General features: G+C 42.7%; 1 protein-coding gene across 1 annotated transcript in view; it reads right to left on the bottom strand.

Moving 5' to 3' along the window:
• Positions 1-3512: 3512 nt before the first annotated feature.
• Positions 3513-19582, bottom strand: part of LOC139551666 (ribosomal protein S6 kinase-related protein-like) — a 112005-nt gene continuing 95935 nt past the window's right edge. The window contains exons 9-12 of the mRNA XM_071362948.1: positions 11784-11873; positions 9028-9116; positions 5610-5720; positions 3513-4249 (exon numbers count right to left, since the gene is read on the bottom strand). Coding sequence (XP_071219049.1) covers positions 3743-4249; positions 5610-5720; positions 9028-9116; positions 11784-11873 — 797 coding nt within the window. The 3' untranslated portion in view covers positions 3513-3742. The remainder of the gene's footprint in view (positions 4250-5609; positions 5721-9027; positions 9117-11783; positions 11874-19582) is intronic.

The following is a 19582-nucleotide window of genomic DNA, read 5'->3' on the forward strand; positions in this document are numbered from 1 at the left end:
CCCGGTACAATGGAATCAATAGAATAGTCCCAAAGGTGCACATTCAAAATACAGTGCTGCTCAAATACTTTGAGTATTTGAAAATATGTTGTTTAGATCAAATTGGTCAATTTTAGCCCCACCTTTCTCTCTCACAGCCAATCTGACAAGCTGAACCAGAGCCGTAGCTGCCTGATTGGGCTTTCCTCCTTGTGACTCAGCTCTAATGAGAATAAGGAAGGGATCAGGTGTGAGGCATTGTGGGTAAAAAATAAGAGCAGTCCTTTATAAAAACGCTCCAGTCTATACAGTATTAGCATAGTAGTACACCTGCTATAGACAGGCTAGGGTTGTCATAGAGATGATATAACAGGTGTTATAGCAACCTGAATCCCAGGTAGGGTTGTCATAGAGATGATATAACAGGTGTTATAGCAGCCTGAATCCCAGGTAGGGTTGTCATAGAGATGATATAACAGCCTGAATCCCAGGTAGGGTTGTCATAGAGATGATATAACAGGTGTTATAACAGCCTGAATCCCAGGTAGGGTTGTCATAGAGATGATATAACAGGTGTTATAACAGCCTGAATCCCAGGTAGGGTTGTCATAGAGATGTTATAACAGGTGTTATAACAGGCTGAATCCCAGCTAGGGTTGTCATAGAGATGTTATAACAGGCTGAATCCCAGGTAGGGTTGTCATAGAGATGGTTATAACAGGTGTTATAGCAACCTGAATCCCAGGTAGGGTTGTCATAGAGATGGTATAACAGGTGTTATAACAACCTGAATCGAAGGTAGGGTTGTCATAGAGATGTTATAACAGGTGTTATAGCAGCCTGAATACCAGGTAGGGTTGTCATAGAGATGGTTATAACAGGTGTTATAGCAGCCTGAATCCCAGGTAGGGTTGTCATAGAGATGTTATAACAGGTGTTATAACAGCCTGAATCCCAGGTAGGGTTGTCATAGAGATGATATAGCAGCCTGAATCCCCGGCGGTAGGGTTGTCATAGAGATGATATAACAGGCTGAATCCCAGGTAGGGTTGTCATAGAGATGTTATAGCAGCCTGAATCCCCGGCGGTAGGGTTGTCATAGAGATGATATAACAGGCTGAATCCCAGGTAGGGTTGTCATAGAGATGTTATAGCAGCCTGAATCCCAGGTAGGGTTGTCATAGAGATGATATAGCAGCCTGAATCCCAGGTAGGGTTGTCATAGAGATGTTATAGCAGCCTGAATCCCAGGTAGGGTTGTCATAGAGATGATATAGCAGCCTGGATACCAGGTAGGGTCTAGTTCTGCTGTTATACAGCTGGTATCCTACTGCTACAGTGGTATATAGTGATGCGCAGGTTAACTCATAACCCACAGTCCCCGTGGGCGGTTTTATCCGCAGGGCGGGCGGATTAAGGGTCATGAAATATTGTGTGGATGAAGGACGGGTGGGTTGAATAAAGGGAGAAAAAAATACATATATATTCGAATTAAAGAAATGTATCATTCTTCTGGAATTTATATATCTATAGGCTACATTAAGATTTTTTTCTTTCATTATTTTATGCTATCTGGCATTAATCTGAACTGCTATCTGGCATTAACCTGGCATTAGTGCATAAGCCTAAACTTTAAGGCCTAACTATACGGGCGCCAAATAGCCTACACGCCAATCACCAAATGCTGTCGGTAATATTTCTGATTATTAAAACCATTTCTGGTATCTGAACTGGTTGTGTTAGATCTACATTTTGATTGGCTTACACATGCCTCATATCAATTTAAGAATATCTGTCTTGAGTTCAATTTGACTCAGCTGATAATGAAACCCACTCGGATTACTGTAAAAAAAACTATCAAACTCCTCGTTGATTGACCTTATCCTGACTAACCGTCCCCATAAGTATTTGGCTAGTGGTGTTTTTGCTAATAATATCAGTATTAGAGATACCAAATCGAAAAACTCTGAACCTGGTATAAATGTGAAAGGACATGTTAAAAAATGATTGCGCTAGGCATTCCTTAATGGTCTATATTATTGTTCTACTTTTCTGCATTTTTCTACTAGCTGCATACCAGACCCTGTTTTGGCACTTTAATTATCCATTTGATAAACATGCCTCTTTCACGCGACCCGGAAAACCAAACTAAACATAGCACCACTATGGCTCCCATGATGCATCAGAACTAAACATAGCACCACTATTCTCCTGGACTCTCAGACGTCCCTGTCCTGCGGTATTTTCTAACTGTAAATGGTGTTCTTGATGTTAATCAATCTGGATTCAGAACTAAACATAGCACTACTATGGCTCCCATGATGCATCAGAACTAAACATAGCACCACTATGGCTCCCATGATGCTTCAGAACTAAACATAGCACCACTATGGCTCCCATGATGCTTCAGAACTAAACATAGCACCACTATGGCTCCCATGATGCTTCAGAACTAAACATAGCACCACTATGGCTCCCATGATGCATCAGAACTAAACATAGCACCACTATGGCTCCCATGATGCATCAGAACTAAACATAGCACCACTATGGCTCCCATGATGCATCAGAACTAAACATAGCACCACTATGGCTCCCATGATGCATCAGAACTAAACATAGCACCACTATGACTCCCATAGAACTGCATAAGTGTTGCTCTCCACTTTCTGGAGGACCGAGTTCTGAAATCATTGGAATTAGAGTCTGACAGCTAAGGAGATGGAGAACACACCTGTCTCCGGATTACATCTTCAAACTAAGGGAACCATGGCAGGGAGAAGTGTCCAACCATGATGTATATGGGTAAGATAGTCTAGCTAGCTAGATTGTCAGATATTACATGTTTCTAATTTTGACATAAAGTCTTTTCATTTCAATTTAAAGTGTACTGTTAGCTAGCTAGCTAGCGTTAGCTGGATGGCTTGCTAGCTAACGTTACGTGTATGATCTTATTATTCGTATCTCCGAGCCATTTGCTTTGCTAGTTATAGCCTAATGGTAGCAAGCTAACGTTGAACCTGGTTAGTTAGCTACCTCCAGATTCATGCAGGGTAGTAATATATATACACACACACATACATACAGTATCAGTCAAAAGTTTTAGAACACCTACTCATTCAAGGGTTTTTCTTTATTTTTACTATTTTCTACATTGTAGAATAATAGTGAAGACATCAAAACTATGAAATAACACATATGGAATCATGTAGTAACCATAAAAGTGTTAAACAAATTAAAATATATTTTATATTTGAGGTTCTTCAAAGTAGCCACCCTTAGCCTTCATGACAGCTTTGCACACTCTTGGCATTCTCTCAACCAGCTTCATGAGGTAGTCACCTGGAATGCATTTCAATTAACAGGTGTGCCTTGTTTCTTTCTTAACGCGTTTGAGCCAAAGAGAGAATGCCAAGAGTGTGCAAAGCTGTCATCAAGGCAAAGGGTGACTACTTTGAAGAATCTAAAATATATTTTAATTTGTTTAACACTTTTATGGTTACTACATGATTCCATATGTGTTATTTCATAGTTTTGATGTCTTCACTATTATTCCACAATGTAGATTTGTAATTTTTGATTATAAGAATACAAATCTGAACATATCTTTATTACTCAAATATTCTACAGGAGACAGAGGTGCTAAAGGGCAGGGGTCTTCCTGTGACGTCATGGAATGTCATACTCCTAGAACATCCTGCACCCAGCTAGCTAAGGTGTGTGTGTGACCATTCTCCATTCTCTGAGTGTCTGTAGGGCCTTTTCACACAAACATCTCCTTCTTCCCGTGTGTCAGAGGCCTGTGAGTGTGTGGAGCTGGGCATAGAAGAGTGTGTGTGGAGCTGGGCATAGAAGAGTGTGTGTGTCCAAGGTGATTCTGGCAGCCCGGGCCAGGTAGCGGTGTGTGTAAGTGTGGGTGTGTATCGGGGTCGTCCAGGTGTGTCTGTGTATCGGGGTCGTCCAGGTGTGGGTGTGTATCGGGGTCGTCCAGGTGTGTCTGTGTATCGGGGTCGTCCAGGTGTGTGTGTGTATCAGGCGTCCCTGCAGGGCTGAGCAGGGTATCGTAGTCGAAGCCTCTTAATGGCTGTAGAGACAGGGTCAGTCCTCGTCGGGCCTTGGCCGGCCGGTCAGGACGCTCCCGCAGTGCCAAGATGACCTCCACAGGTCGTCGCTGTAGTAACGCCAGGTCAAAGGTCGCGCCGTGGAAAAAGGTCTGCCGTTTGAAACGATCCAGGGTCCGCAGCCGCCGAGTCGGTGTCTTACACAGCAGCTGTCAACCAATCACATCACATCACAGCAGCTGTCAACCAATCACATCACATCACAGCAGCTGTCAACCAATCACATCACATCACAGCAGCTGTCAATCAATCAAGCTAGCAATCAATAATTCAAGCAATCAATCAAGCAATCAATCAATCACATTTATTTCTAAAGCCCTTTTAACCACAATGTGTGTGTATGTGTCATAGACTTAGATAGACAACTCTAGTGTCCCATTAGACGGACAACTCTAGTGTCCCATTAGACGGACAACTCTAGTGTCCCATTAGAGGGACAACTCTAGTGTCCCATTAGAGGGACAACTCTAGTGTCCCATTAGAGGGACAACTCTAGTGTCCCATTAGACGGACAACTCTAGTGTCCCATTAGACGGACAACTCTAGTGTCCCATTAGACGGACAACTCTAGTGTCCCATTAGAGAGACAACTCTAGTGTCCCATTAGAGAGACAACTCTAGTGTCCCATTAGAGAGACAACTCTAGTGTCCCATTAGAGAGACAACTCTAGTGTCCCATTAGACGGACAACTCTAGTGTCCCATTAGACGGACAACTCTAGTGTCCCATTAGACGGACAACTCTAGTGTCCCATTAGAGAGACAACTCTAGTGTCCCATTAGAGAGACAACTCTAGTGTCCCATTAGAGAGACAACTCTAGTGTCCCATTAGAGAGACAACTCTAGTGTCCCATTAGAGGGACAACTCTAGTGTCCCATTAGAGAGACAACTCTAGTGTCCCATTAGAGAGACAACTCTAGTGTCCCATTAGAGAGACAACTCTAGTGTCCCATTAGAGAGACAACTCTAGTGTCCCATTAGAGAGACAACTCTAGTGTCCCATTAGATGGACAACTCTAGTGTCCCATTAGATGGACAACTCGTGTCCCATTTGAGAGACAACTCTAGTGTCCCATTTGAGAATGGGCAGTGCCATTTGAGGAATTTTACTATTTTGAAGTAATCAACTGGGCGGGACTTCCTATGGGTTAAGGTTGGATCACATGACTCTATCCAGGTCAAAAGGAGGAATCAGCCAATGAGGTGGCAGTATGCAGCCGTTCAGTTAGTCTACCAACTCATAGAAGTAGAACAACTGACTACTTCATAATGGAGATGGTCTCCATGGTGATGGTACAGAGACAATGGAGATGGTCTCCATGGTGATGGTACAGACATAATGGGACAGATACAATGACGAGAAGTGTAACAGTATATGGTGTACGTGCGTGCCTTTGTGTGTGTGTGTGTGTGTGTGTGTGTGTGTGTGTGTGTGTGTGTGTGTGTGTGTGTGTGTGTGTGTGTGTGTGTGTGTGTGTGTGTGTGTGTGTGTGTGTGTGTGTGTGTACCTCAGTGATAAGTAGAGCCAGTGGAGGGCTGAAGCTGAGGGGGATGTCGTAAGGGAAACACCTCACTCTCCTCAACATACTGTAGTGGTCTGGTTCAGGCAGGACTGGGAACTGGATGGTGGGAGAGAGAAAGAGAGGGAGCGAAAAAGAGGGGAGAAGGGGACAGGGGAGGGAGAGAAAAAGAGGGGAGAAGGGGACAGGGGAGGGAGAAAGAGAGGGAGAGAAAGAGAAGGGAGAAGGGGACAGGAGAGGGAGAAAGAGAGGGAGAGAAAAAGAGGGGAGAAGGGGACAGGGGAGGGAGAAAGAGAGGGAGAGAAAAAGAGGGGAGACAGGGGACAGGGGAGGGAGAAAGAGAGGGAGAGAAAAAGAGGGGAGACAGGGGACAGGGGAGGGAGAAAGAGAGGGAGGGGGAAAGAGGGGAGACAGGGGACAGGGGAAGGAGAAAGAATATATATACACAACCGTTAAAACGTTTGGTGTTACTTAGACGTGTCCTTGTTTTTTAAGGAAAAGCACATTTTCTGTCCATTAAAATAACATCAAATTGATCAGAAATACAGTGTAGACATTGTTAATGTTGTAAATGACTATTGTAGCTAGAAACTGCAGATTTTTTATGGAATATCTACATAGGCGTACAGAGGCCATTATCAGCAACCATCACTCCTGTGTTCCAATGGCACATTGTGTTAGCGAATCCAAGTTTGTCATTTTAAAAGGCTAATTGATCATTAGAAAACCCTTTTGCAATTATGTTAGCACAGCTGAAAACTGTTGTCCTGATTAAAGAAGCAATAAAACTGTCCTTCTTTAGACTAGTTGAGTATCTGGAGCAACAGCATTTGTGGGTTCGATTACAGGCTCAAAATGGCCAGAAACAGAGAACTTTCTTCTGAAACTCGTCAGTCTATTCTTGTTCTGAGAAATGAAGGCTATTCCATGAGAGAAATTGCCAAGAAACTGAAGATCTCATACAACGCTGTGTAATACTCCCTTCACAGAACAGCGCAAACTGGCTCTAACCAGAATAGAAAGAGGAGTGGGAGGCCCCGGTGCACAACTGAGCAAGAGGACAAGTACATTAGAGTGTCTAGTTTGAGAAACAGATGCTTCACAAGTCCTCAACAAACACCAGTCTCAACGTCAACAGTGAAGAGGCGACTCTGGGATGCTGGCCTTCTAGTCAGAGTTGCAAGGAAAAAGCCATATCTCAGACTGGCCAATAAAAAGAAAAGATTAAGATGGGCAAAATAACAGACACTGAACAGAGGAATTCTGCCTAGAAGGCCAGCATCCCGGAGTCGCCTCTTCACTGTTGACGTTGAGACTGGTGTTTTGCGGGTAATATTTAATGAAGCTGTCTGAAAATACTACCTGAAAGTAGAAATAATATAATACTATATATAAAACACAGTGAACAGTAGTGTATGTGTATATATATGTATGTGTAGATACAGTTGAAGTCGGAAGTTTAAATCCACTTAGGTTGGAGTCATTAAAACTTGTTTTTCAACCACTCCACAAATTTCTTGTAAACAAACTATAGTTTTGGCAAGTCGGTTAGGACATCTACTTCGTGCATGACACAAGTAATATTTCCATAAATTGTTTACAGACAGATTATTTCACTTATAATTCACTGTATCACAAGTCAGAAGTCTACATACACCTTAGCCAAATACATTTAAACTCAGTTCTTCACAATTCCTGACATTTAATCCTAGTAAAAATTCCCTGTCTTAGGTCAGTTAGGATCACCACTTTATTTTAAGAATGTGAAATGTCAGAATAATAGTAGAGAGAATGATTTATTTCAGCTTTTATTTCTTTCACATTCCCAGTGGGTCAGAAGTTTACATACACTCAATTAGTATTTGGTTGCATTGCCTTTAAATTGTTTAACTTGGGTCAAAATGTTTTGGGTAGCCTTCCACAAGCTTCCCACAATAAGTTGGGTGAATTTTGGCCCATTCCTCCTGACAGACCTGGTGTAACGGAGTCAGGTTTGAAGGCCTCCTTGCTCACACACGCTTTTTCAGTTCTGCCCACAAATGTTCAAAAGGATTGAGGTCAGGGCTTTGTGATGGCCACTCCAATACCTTGACTTTGTTGTCCTTAAGCCATTTTGCCACAACTTTGGAAGTATGTTTGGGGTTGTTGTCCATTTGGAAGAGCCATTTGTGACCAAGCTTTAACTTCCTGACTGATGTCTTTGTCCCCATGTGCAGTTGCAAACCGTAGTCTGGCTTTTTTATGTCGGTTTTGGAGCAGTGGCTTCTTCCTTGCTGAGCGGCCTTTCAGGTCATGTCGATATAGGACTCGTTTTACTGTGGATATAGATACTTTTGTACCTGTTTCCTCCAGCATCTTTACAAGGTCCTTTGCTGTTGTTCTGGGATTGATTTGTACTTTTCGCACCAAAGTACAGTCATCTCTAGGAGACAGAACGCGTCTCCTTCTTGAGCGGTATGACGGCTGCGTGGTCCCATGGTGTTTATACTTGCGTACTATTGTTTGTACAGATGAACGTGGTACCTTCAGTTGTTTGGAAATTGCTCCCAAGGATGAACCAGACTTGTGGAGGTCTACAAATGAGGTCTTGGCTGATTTTCCCATGATGTCAAGCAAAGAGGCACTGAGTTTGAAGGTAGGCCTTGAAATACATCCACAGGTACACCTCCAATTGACTCAAATTATGTAAATTAGCCTAAACTTCCGACTTCAACTGTATATAAGAGAGAGAGAGATGAGAGGGAAGGGGGTGTAACACACGAACCATCTGTCTTTCCCTCAACGTGTCATGTGACTCAGTGTGTCTAAATACAATACACTGGGGCCTCCCGGGTGGCGCAGTGGTCTAGGGCACTGCATCGCAGTGCTAGCTGCACCACCAGAGTCTCTGGGTTCGCGCCCAGGCTCAGCCGGCCGCGACCGGGAGGTCCGTGGGGCGACGCACAATTGGCATAGCGTCGGCCGGGTTAGGGAGGGTTTGGCCGGTAGAGATATCCTTGTCTCATCGCGCTCCAGCGACTCCTGTGGCGGGCCGGGCGCAGTGCGCGCTAACCAAGGGGGCCAGGTACACGGTGTTTCCTCTGACACATTGGTGCGGCTGGCTTCCGGGTTGGAGGCGCGCTGTGTTAAGAAGCAGTGCGGCTTGGTTGGGTTGTGCTTCGGAGGACGCATGGCTTTCGACCTTCGTCTCTCCCGAGCCCGTACGGGAGTTGTAGCGATGAGACAAGATAGTAATTACTAGCGATTGGATACCACAAAAATTGGGGAGAAAATGGGATAAAAAAAATATATATAAATAAATAAATACAATACACTGAGTTTTGTTGGTTTATTACTATACACTGTAAATAACCAGGCACTGCCACACACACATATTTATATAACGCCAGATAGTGTAGTGACTCACCTTCCCAGTGACCAATGAGAATAGGAGGATTCCCAGCGACCACCAATCAGCTGCGTGGCTGTAGGGTCCCCCACTCAGAACTTCAGGGGCTGGAGAAACACACACACACACACACACACACACACACACACACACACACACACACACACACACACACACACACACACACACACACACACACACACACACACACACACACACACACACACACACACACATGTGTGCATGTATGCATGTGCGTGTGCACACACGTGTATATGTGTGCACGTGTGTGTGTGTGTGTGTGTGTGTGTGTGTGTGTGTGTGTGTGTAGCCTGTGTATCAAATCAAATCAAATTGTATTGGTCACATGTTTAGCAGATGTTATTGTGGGAGTAGTGGAATGCTTGTGTTCCTATCTCCAACAGTGCAGTAATATCTAACAATTCACAACAATACACACAACTCTAAAGTAAAAGGTCCCGTGTGGCTCAGTTGGTAGAGCATGGCGCTTGCAACGCCAGGGTTGTGGGTTCATTCCCCACGGGGGGACCAGGATGAATATGTATGAACTTTCCAATTTGTAAGTCGCTCTGGATAAGAGCGTCTGCTAAATGACTTAAATGTAAAAGAATGGAATTATACATATTAGGACGATTAATGTCGGAGTGGCATTGACTAAAATACAGTAGAATAGAATACAGTAGAATAGAATACAGTATATACATATGAGATATGAGTAAAACAGTATGTAAACATTATTAAAGAGACCAGTGTTCCAGTATTAAAGAGACCAGTGTTCCAGTATTAAAGTGACCAGTGTTCCTGTATTAAAGTGACCAGTGTTCCTGTATTAAAGTGACCAGTGTTCCATTATTAAGGTGACCAGTGTTCCAGTATTAAAGATGTGACCTGTGTTCCAGTATTAAAGATGTGAGCTGTGTTCCAGTATTAAGGTGATCAGTGTTCCAGTATTAAGGTGACCAGTGTTCCAGTATTAAAGAGACCAGTGTTCCAGTATTAAAGATGTGACCTGTGTTCCAGTATTAAGGTGACCAGTGTTCCAGTATTAAAGATGTGACCTGTGTTCCAGTATTAAGGTGACCAGTGTTCCAGTATTAAAGAGACCAGTGTTCCATTATTAAGGTGACCTGTGTTCCAGTATTAAAGATGTGACCTGTGTTCCAGTATTAAGGTGACCAGTGTTCCAGTATTAAAGAGACCAGTGTTCCATTATTAAGGTGACCAGTGTTCCAGTATTAAAGAGACCAGTGTTCCATTATTAAGGTGACCAGTGTTCCAGTATTAAAGAGACCAGTGTTCCAGTATTAAGGTGACCAGTGTTCCAGTATTAAAGAGACCAGTGTTCCAGTATTAAAGAGACCAGTGTTCCAGTATTAAGGTGACCTGTGTTCCATTATTAAAGAGACCAGTGTTCCATTATTAAGGTGACCAGTGTTCCAGTATTAAAGAGACCAGTGTTCCATTATTAAGGTGACCTGTGTTCCAGTATTAAAGAGACCAGTGTTCCAGTATTAAGGTGACCAGTGTTCCAGTATTAAGGTGACCAGTGTTCCAGTATTAAAGTGACCAGTGTTCCAGTATTAAAGAGACCAGTGTTCCAGTATTAAGGTGACCAGTGTTCCAGTATTAAGGTGACCAGTGTTCCAGTATTAAAGTGACCAGTGTTCCAGTATTAAAGAGACCAGTGTTCCAGTATTAAAGTGACCAGTGTTCCAGTATTAAAGAGACCAGTGTTCCAGTATTAAGGTGACCTGTGTTCCAGTATTAAGGTGACCAGTGTTCCAGTATTAAAGAGACCAGTGTTCCATTATTAAGGTGACCTGTGTTCCAGTATTAAGGTGACCAGTGTTCCAGTATTAAAGAGACCAGTGTTCCAGTATTAAGGTGACCTGTGTTCCAGTATTAAGGTGACCAGTGTTCCAGTATTAAAGAGACCAGTGTTCCAGTATTAAATAGACCAGTGTTCCAGTATTAAATAGACCAGTGTTCCAGTATTAAAGAGACCAGTGTTCCATTATTAAAGAGACCAGTGTTCCATTATTAAGGTGACCAGTGTTCCATTATTAAGGTGACCTGTGTTCCAGTATTAAAGAGACCAGTGTTCCAGTATTAAAGAGACCAGTGTTCCAGTATTAAAGAGACCAGTGTTCCATTATTAAAGAGACCAGTGTTCCATTATTAAGGTGACCAGTGTTCCAGTATTAAGGTGACCAGTGCTCCAGTATTAAGGTGACCAGTGTTCCAGTATTAAAGAGACCAGTGTTCCAGTATTAAAGAGACCAGTGTTCCAGTATTAAAGTGACCAGTGTTCCAGTATTAAAGAGACCAGTGTTCCAGTATTAAAGTGACCAGTGTTCCATTATTAAAGTGACCAGTGTTCCAGTATAAAAGAGACCAGTGTTCCAGTATTAATGTGACCAGGATACGTGTTTTTGGCCATTGGCCCAGTTGTACTGCAAGGACTTCTGATTGGTCAAACCCAGGCTAGGATGGTGGGTTAAAAATGACATCCTGTTCCTTTGTTTAGTGGAGAAAAGCTGAGGACAGGGGAGACTGAACATCTGTACATCTACCTCCCAGCATAACATCTTGATTTGTCCGTTTCAAATAAACCTATTTTTCTCCCCCTGATCTGCTATGGAGTTTGCATAGATAAGCAGCCTCTATGGTGCAGGGTTGAGTAACCGGTTACTCAGTGTGTGTGTGTGTGTGTGTGTGTGTGTGTGTGTGTGTGTGTGTGTGTGTGTGCTCACCCATGTACTGGATGGTCCCACAGATAGTGAAGGCTCTTCCTCCTCTCTCCAGACGACGAGACAAACCAAAGTCAGCCAGACGGAGGTGGCCTAGAATAAACCATGATTACTGTTATTACTGGAATAAACCATTATTACTGTTATCATTACTGGAATAAACCATGATTACTGTTATCATTACTGGGAAAAACATTATTACTGTTATCATTACTGGAATAAACCATGATTACTGGTATCATTACTGGAATAAACCATGATTACTGTTATCATTACTAGAATAAACCATTATTACTGTTATTACTGGAATAAACCATTATCACTGTTATCATTACTGGAATAAACCATTATTACTGTTATTACTGGAATAAACCATTATTACTGTTATTACTGGAATAAACCATTATTACTGTTATCATTACTGGAATAAACCATGATTACTGTTATCATTACTGGGAAAAACATTATTACTGTTATCATTACTGGAATAAACCATGATTACTGGTATCATTACTGGAATAAACCATGATTACTGTTATCATTACTAGAATAAACCATTATTACTGTTATTACTGGAATAAACACCTATTACTGTTATCATTACTGGAATAAACCATTATTACTGTTATCATTACTGGAATAAACCATTATTACTGTTATTACTGGAATAAACCATTATTACTGTTATTACTGGAATAAACCATTATCACTGTTATCATTACTGGAATAAACCATTATCACTGTTATCATTACTGGAATAAACCATTATTACTGTTATTACTGGAATAAACCATTATTACTGTTATTACTGGAATAAACCATTATCACTGTTATCATTACTGGAATAAACCATTATTACTGTTATTACTGGAATAAACCATTATTACTGTTATTACTGGAATAAACCATTATCACTGTTATCATTACTGGAATAAACCATTATTACTGTTATTACTGGAATAAACCAATATTACTGTTATTACTGGAATAAACCATTATTACTGTTACCATTACTGTAATAAACACCTATTACTGTTATCATTACTGGAATAAACCATTATTACTGTTATCATTACTGGAATAAACCATTATTACTGTTATTACTGGAATAAACCATTATTACTGTTATTACTGGAATAAACCATTATTCACTGTTATCATTACTGGAAACTAAGCACCATCGAATTCATACTGTTATCATTACTGGGAAAACAACATTATTACTGTTATCATTACTGGAATAAACCATTATTACTGGTATCATTACTGGAATAAACCATGATTACTGTTATCATTACTGGAATAAACCATTATTACTGGTATCATTACTGGAATAAACCATGATTACTGTTATCATTACTGGGAAAAACATTATTACTGTTATCATTACTAGAATAAACCATTATTACTGTTATTACTGGAATAAACCATTATCACTGTTATCATTACTGGAATAAACCATTATTACTGTTATCATTACTGGAATAAACCACTATTACTGTTATCATTACTGGAATAAACCATGATTACTGTTATCATTACTGGAATAAACCATTATTACTGTTATTACTGGAATAAACCATTATTACTGTTATTACTGGAATAAACCATTATTACTGTTATTACTGGAATAAACCATTATTACTGTTATCATTACTGGAATAAACCATTATTACTGGTATCATTACTGGAATAAACCATGATTACTGTTATCATTACTGGGAAAAACATTATTACTGTTATTACTGGAATAAACCATTATTACTGTTATCATTACTGGAATAAACCATTATTACTGTTATCATTACTAGAATAAACCATTATTACTGTTATTACTGGAATAAACCATTATCACTGTTATCATTACTGGAATAAACCATTATTACTGTTATCATTACTGGAATAAACCACTATTACTGTTATCATTACTGGAATAAACCATTATTACTGTTATCATTACTGTAATAAACCACTATTACTGTTATCATTACTGGAATAAACCACTATTACTGTTATCATTACTGGAATAAACCATTATTACTGTTATCATTACTGGAATAAACCATTATTACTGTTACCATTACTGTAATAAACACCTATTACTGTTATCATTACTGGAATAAACCATTATTACTGTTATCATTACTGTAATAAACACCTATTACTGTTATCATTACTGGAATAAACCATTATTACTGTTACCATTACTGTAATAAACACCTATTACTGTTATCATTACTGGAATAAACCATTATTACTGTTATCATTACTGGAATAAACACCTATTACTGTTATCATTACTGGAATAAACCATGATTACTGGTATCATTACTGGAATAAACCATGATTACTGGTATCATTACTGTAATAAACCATTATTATTATCATTATGATTGTCACTATCAGTTATTCATGCCTACTGCTCACCACAGGGACATCTCTCTATTCGTCTTCCTCTATACTGCGTAGCTACTGTTCACCACAGGGACATCTCTCTATTCGTCTTCCTCTATACTGCGTAGCTACTGTTCACCACAGGGACATCTCTCTATTCGTCTTCCTCTATACTGCGTAGCTACTGTTCACCACAGGGACATCTCTCTCTTCGTCTTCCTCTATACTGCGTAGCTACTGTTCACCACAGGGACATCTCTCTATTCGTCTTCCTCTATACTGCGTAGCTACTGTTCACCACAGGGACATCTCTCTCTTCGTCTTCCTCTATACTGCGTAGCTACTGTTCACCACAGGGACATCTCTCTCTTCGTCTTCCTCTATACTGCGTAGCTACTGTTCACCACAGGGACATCTCTCTATTCGTCTTCCTCTATACTGCGTAGCTACTGTTCACCACAGGGACATCTCTCTCTTCGTCTTCCTCTATACTGCGTAGCTACTGTTCACCACAGGGACATCTCTCTATTCGTCTTCCTCTATACTGCGTAGCTACTGTTCACCACAGGGACATCTCTCTCTTCGTCTTCCTCTATACTGCGTAGCTACTGTTCACCACAGGGACATCTCTCTATTCGTCTTCCTCTATACTGCGTAGCTACTGTTCACCACAGGGACATCTCTCTCTTCGTCTTCCTCTATACTGCGTAGCTACTGTTCACCACAGGGACATCTCTCTATTCGTCTTCCTCTATACTGCGTAGCTACTGTTCACCACAGGGACATCTCTCTATTCGTCTTCCTCTATACTGCGTAGCTACTGTTCACCACAGGGACATCTCTCTATTCGTCTTCCTCTATACTGCGTAGCTACTGTTCACCACAGGGACATCTCTCTCTTCGTCTTCCTCTATACTGCGTAGCTACTGCTCACCACAGGGACATCTCTCTATTCGTCTTCCTCTATACTGCGTAGCTACTGTTCACCACAGGGACATCTCTCTATTCGTCTTCCTCTATACTGCGTAGCTACTGTTCACCACAGGGACATCTCTCTCTTCGTCTTCCTCTGTACTGCGTAGCTACTGTTCACCACAGGGACATCTCTCTCTTCGTCTTCCTCTATACTGCGTAGCTACTGTTCACCACAGGGACATCTCTCTCTTCGTCTTCCTCTATACTGCGTAGCTACTGTTCACCACAGGGACATCTCTCTCTTCGTCTTCCTCTATACTGCGTAGCTACTGTTCACCACAGGGACATCTCTCTATTCGTCTTCCTCTGTACTGCGTAGCTACTGTTCACCACAGGGACATCTCTCTATTCGTCTTCCTCTATACTGCGTAGCTACTGTTCACCACAGGGACATCTCTCTATTCGTCTTCCTCTATACTGCGTAGCTACTGTTCACCACAGGGACATCTCTCTCTTCGTCTTCCTCTATACTGCGTAGCTACTGTTCACCACAGGGACATCTCTCTATTCGTCTTCCTCTATACTGCGTAGCTACTGTTCACCACAGGGACATCTCTCTATTCGTCTTCCTCTATACTGCGTAGCTACTGTTCACCACAGGGACATCTCTCTATTCGTCTTCCTCTATACTGCGTAGCTACTGTTCACCACAGGGACATCTCTCTCTTCGTCTTCCTCTATACTGCGTAGCTACTGTTCACCACAGGGACATCTCTCTCTTCGTCTTCCTCTATACTGCGTAGCTACTGTTCACCACAGGGACATCTCTCTATTCGTCTTCCTCTATACTGCGTAGCTACTGTTCACCACAGGGACATCTCTCTATTCGTCTTCCTCTATACTGCGTAGCTACTGTTCACCACAGGGACATCTCTCTCTTCGTCTTCCTCTATACTGCGTAGCTACTGTTCACCACAGGGACATCTCTCTATTCGTCTTCCTCTATACTGCGTAGCTACTGTTCACCACAGGGACATCTCTCTCTTCGTCTTCCTCTATACTGCGTAGCTACTGTTCACCACAGGGACATCTCTCTATTCGTCTTCCTCTATACTGCGTAGCTACTGTTCACCACAGGGACATCTCTCTATTCGTCTTCCTCCATACTGCGTAGCTACTGTTCACCACAGGGACATCTCTCTCTTCGTCTTCCTCTATACTGCGTAGCTACTGTTCACCACAGGGACATCTCTCTCTTCGTCTTCCTCTATACTGCGTAGCTACTGTTCACCACAGGGACATCTCTCTCCTCGTCTTCCTCTATACTGCGTAGCTACTGTTCACCACAGGGACATCTCTCTATTCGTCTTCCTCTATACTGCGTAGCTACTGTTCACCACAGGGACATCTCTCTATTCGTCTTCCTCTATACTGCGTAGCTACTGTTCACCACAGGGACATCTCTCTCTTCGTCTTCCTCTATACTGCGTAGCTACTGTTCACCACAGGGACATCTCTCTATTCGTCTTCCTCTATACTGCGTAGCTACTGTTCACCACAGGGACATCTCTCTCTTCGTCTTCCTCTATACTGCGTAGCTACTGTTCACCACAGGGACATCTCTCTCTTCGTCTTCCTCTATACTGCGTAGCTACTGTTCACCACAGGGACATCTCTCTCTTCGTCTTCCTCTATACTGCGTAGCTACTGTTCACCACAGGGACATCTCTCTCTTCGTCTTCCTCTATACTGCGTAGCTACTGTTCACCACAGGGACATCTCTCTCTTCGTCTTCCTCTATACTGCGTAGCTACTGTTCACCACAGGGACATCTCTCTATTCGTCTTCCTCTATACTGCGTAGCTACTGTTCACCACAGGGACATCTCTCTCTTCGTCTTCCTCTATACTGCGTAGCTACTGTTCACAACGGGGACATCTCTCTCTATTCGTCTTCCTCTATACTGCGTAGCTACTGTACACCACAGGGACATCTCTCTCTTCGTCTTCCTCTATACTGCGTAGCTACTGTTCACCACAGGGACATCTCTCTATTCGTCTTCCTCTATACTGCGTAGCTACTGTTCACCACAGGGACATCTCTCTATTCGTCTTCCTCTATACTGCGTAGCTACTGTTCACCACAGGGACATCTCTCTATTCGTCTTCCTCTATACTGCGTAGCTACTGTTCACCACAGGGACATCTCTCTATTCGTCTTCCTCTATACTGCGTAGCTACTGTTCACCACAGGGACATCTCTCTCTTCGTCTTCCTCTATACTGCGTAGCTACTGTTCACCACAGGGACATCTCTCTCTTCGTCTTCCTCTATACTGCGTAGCTACTGTTCACCACAGGGACATCTCTCTCTTCGTCTTCCTCTATACTGCGTAGCTACTGTTCACCACAGGGACATCTCTCTATTCGTCTTCCTCTATACTGCGTAGCTACTGTTCACCACAGGGACATCTCTCTATTCGTCTTCCTCTATACTGCGTAGCTACTGTACACCACAGGGACATCTCTCTATTCGTCTTCCTCTATACTGCGTAGCTACTGTTCACCACAGGGACATCTCTCTATTCGTCTTCCTCTATACTGCGTAGCTACTGTTCACCACAGGGACATCTCTCTATTCGTCTTCCTCTATACTGCGTAGCTACTGTTCACCACAGGGACATCTCTCTCTTCGTCTTCCTCTATACTGCGTAGCTACTGTTCACCACAGGGACATCTCTCTATTCGTCTTCCTCTATACTGCGTAGCTACTGTTCACCACAGGGACATCTCTCTATTCGTCTTCCTCTATACTGCGTAGCTACTGTTCACCACAGGGACATCTCTCTCTTCGTCTTCCTCTATACCGCGTAGCTACTGTTCACCACAGGGACATCTCTCTCTTCGTCTTCCTCTATACTGCGTAGCTACTGTTCACCACAGGGACATCTCTCTATTCGTCTTCCTCTATACTGCGTAGCTACTGTTCACCACAGGGACATCTCTCTATTCGTCTTCCTCTATACTGCGTAGCTACTGTTCACCACAGGGACATCTCTCTCTTCGTCTTCCTCTATACTGCGTAGCTACTGTTCACCACAGGGACATCTCTCTATTCGTCTTCCTCTATACTGCGTAGCTACTGTTCACCACAGGGACATCTCTCTATTCGTCTTCCTCTATACTGCGTAGCTACTGTTCACCACAGGGACATCTCTCTATTCGTCTTCCTCTATACTGCGTAGCTACTGTTCACCACGGGGACATCTCTCTCTATTCGTCTTCCTCTATACTGCGTAGCTACTGTTCACCACAGGGACATCTCTCTATTCGTCTTCCTCTATACTGCGTAGCTACTGTTCACCACAGGGACATCTCTCTATTCGTCTTCCTCTATACTGCGTAGCTACTGTTCACCACGGGGACATCTCTCTCTATTCGTCTTCCTCTATACTGCGTAGCTACTGTTCACCACAGGGACATCTCTCTCTTCGTCTTCCTCTATACTGCGTAGCTACTGTTCACCACAGGGACATCTCTCTCTTCGTCTTCCTCTATACTGCGTAGCTACTGTTCACCACAGGGACATCTCTCTATTCGTCTTCCTCTATACTGCGTAGCTACTGTTCACCACAGGGACATCTCTCTCTTCGTCTTCCTCTATACTGCGTAGCTACTGTTCACCACAGGGACATCTCTCTATTCGTCTTCCTCTATACTGCGTAGCTACTGTTCACCACAGGGACATCTCTCTATTCGTCTTCCTCTATACTGCGTAGCTACTGTACACCACAGGGACATCTCTCTATTCATCTTCCTCTATACTGCGTAGCTACTGTTCACCACAGGGACATCTCTCTCTTCGTCTTCCTCTATACTGCGTAGCTACTGTTCACCACAGGGACATCTCTCTATTCGTCTTCCTCTATACTGCGTAGCTACTGTTCACCACAGGGACATCTCTCTCTTCGTCTTCCTCTATACTGCGTAGCTACTGTTCACCACAGGGACATCTCTCTATTCGTCTTCCTCTATACTGCGTAGCTACTGTTCACCACAGGGACATCTCTCTATTCGTCTTCCTCTATACTGCGTAGCTACTGTTCACCACAGGGACATCTCTCTCTTCGTCTTCCTCTATACTGCGTAGCTACTGTTCACCACAGGGACATCTCTCTATTCGTCTTCCTCTATACTGCGTAGCTACTGTTCACCACAGGGACATCTCTCTATTCGTCTTCCTCTATACTGCGTAGCTACTGTTCACCACAGGGACATCTCTCTCTTCGTCTTCCTCTATACTGCGTAACTACTGTTCACCACAGGGACATCTCTCTATTCGTCTTCCTCTATACTGCGTAGCTACTGTTCACCACAGGGACATCTCTCTATTCGTCTTTCTCTATACTGCGTAGCTACTGTTCACCACAGGGACATCTCTCTATTCGTCTTCCTCTATACTGCGTAGCTACTGTTCACCACAGGGACATCTCTC

Source organism: Salvelinus alpinus, chromosome 24 (genome assembly GCF_045679555.1).
Source record: "Salvelinus alpinus chromosome 24, SLU_Salpinus.1, whole genome shotgun sequence".
NCBI classification, from domain to species: domain Eukaryota; kingdom Metazoa; phylum Chordata; class Actinopteri; order Salmoniformes; family Salmonidae; genus Salvelinus; species Salvelinus alpinus.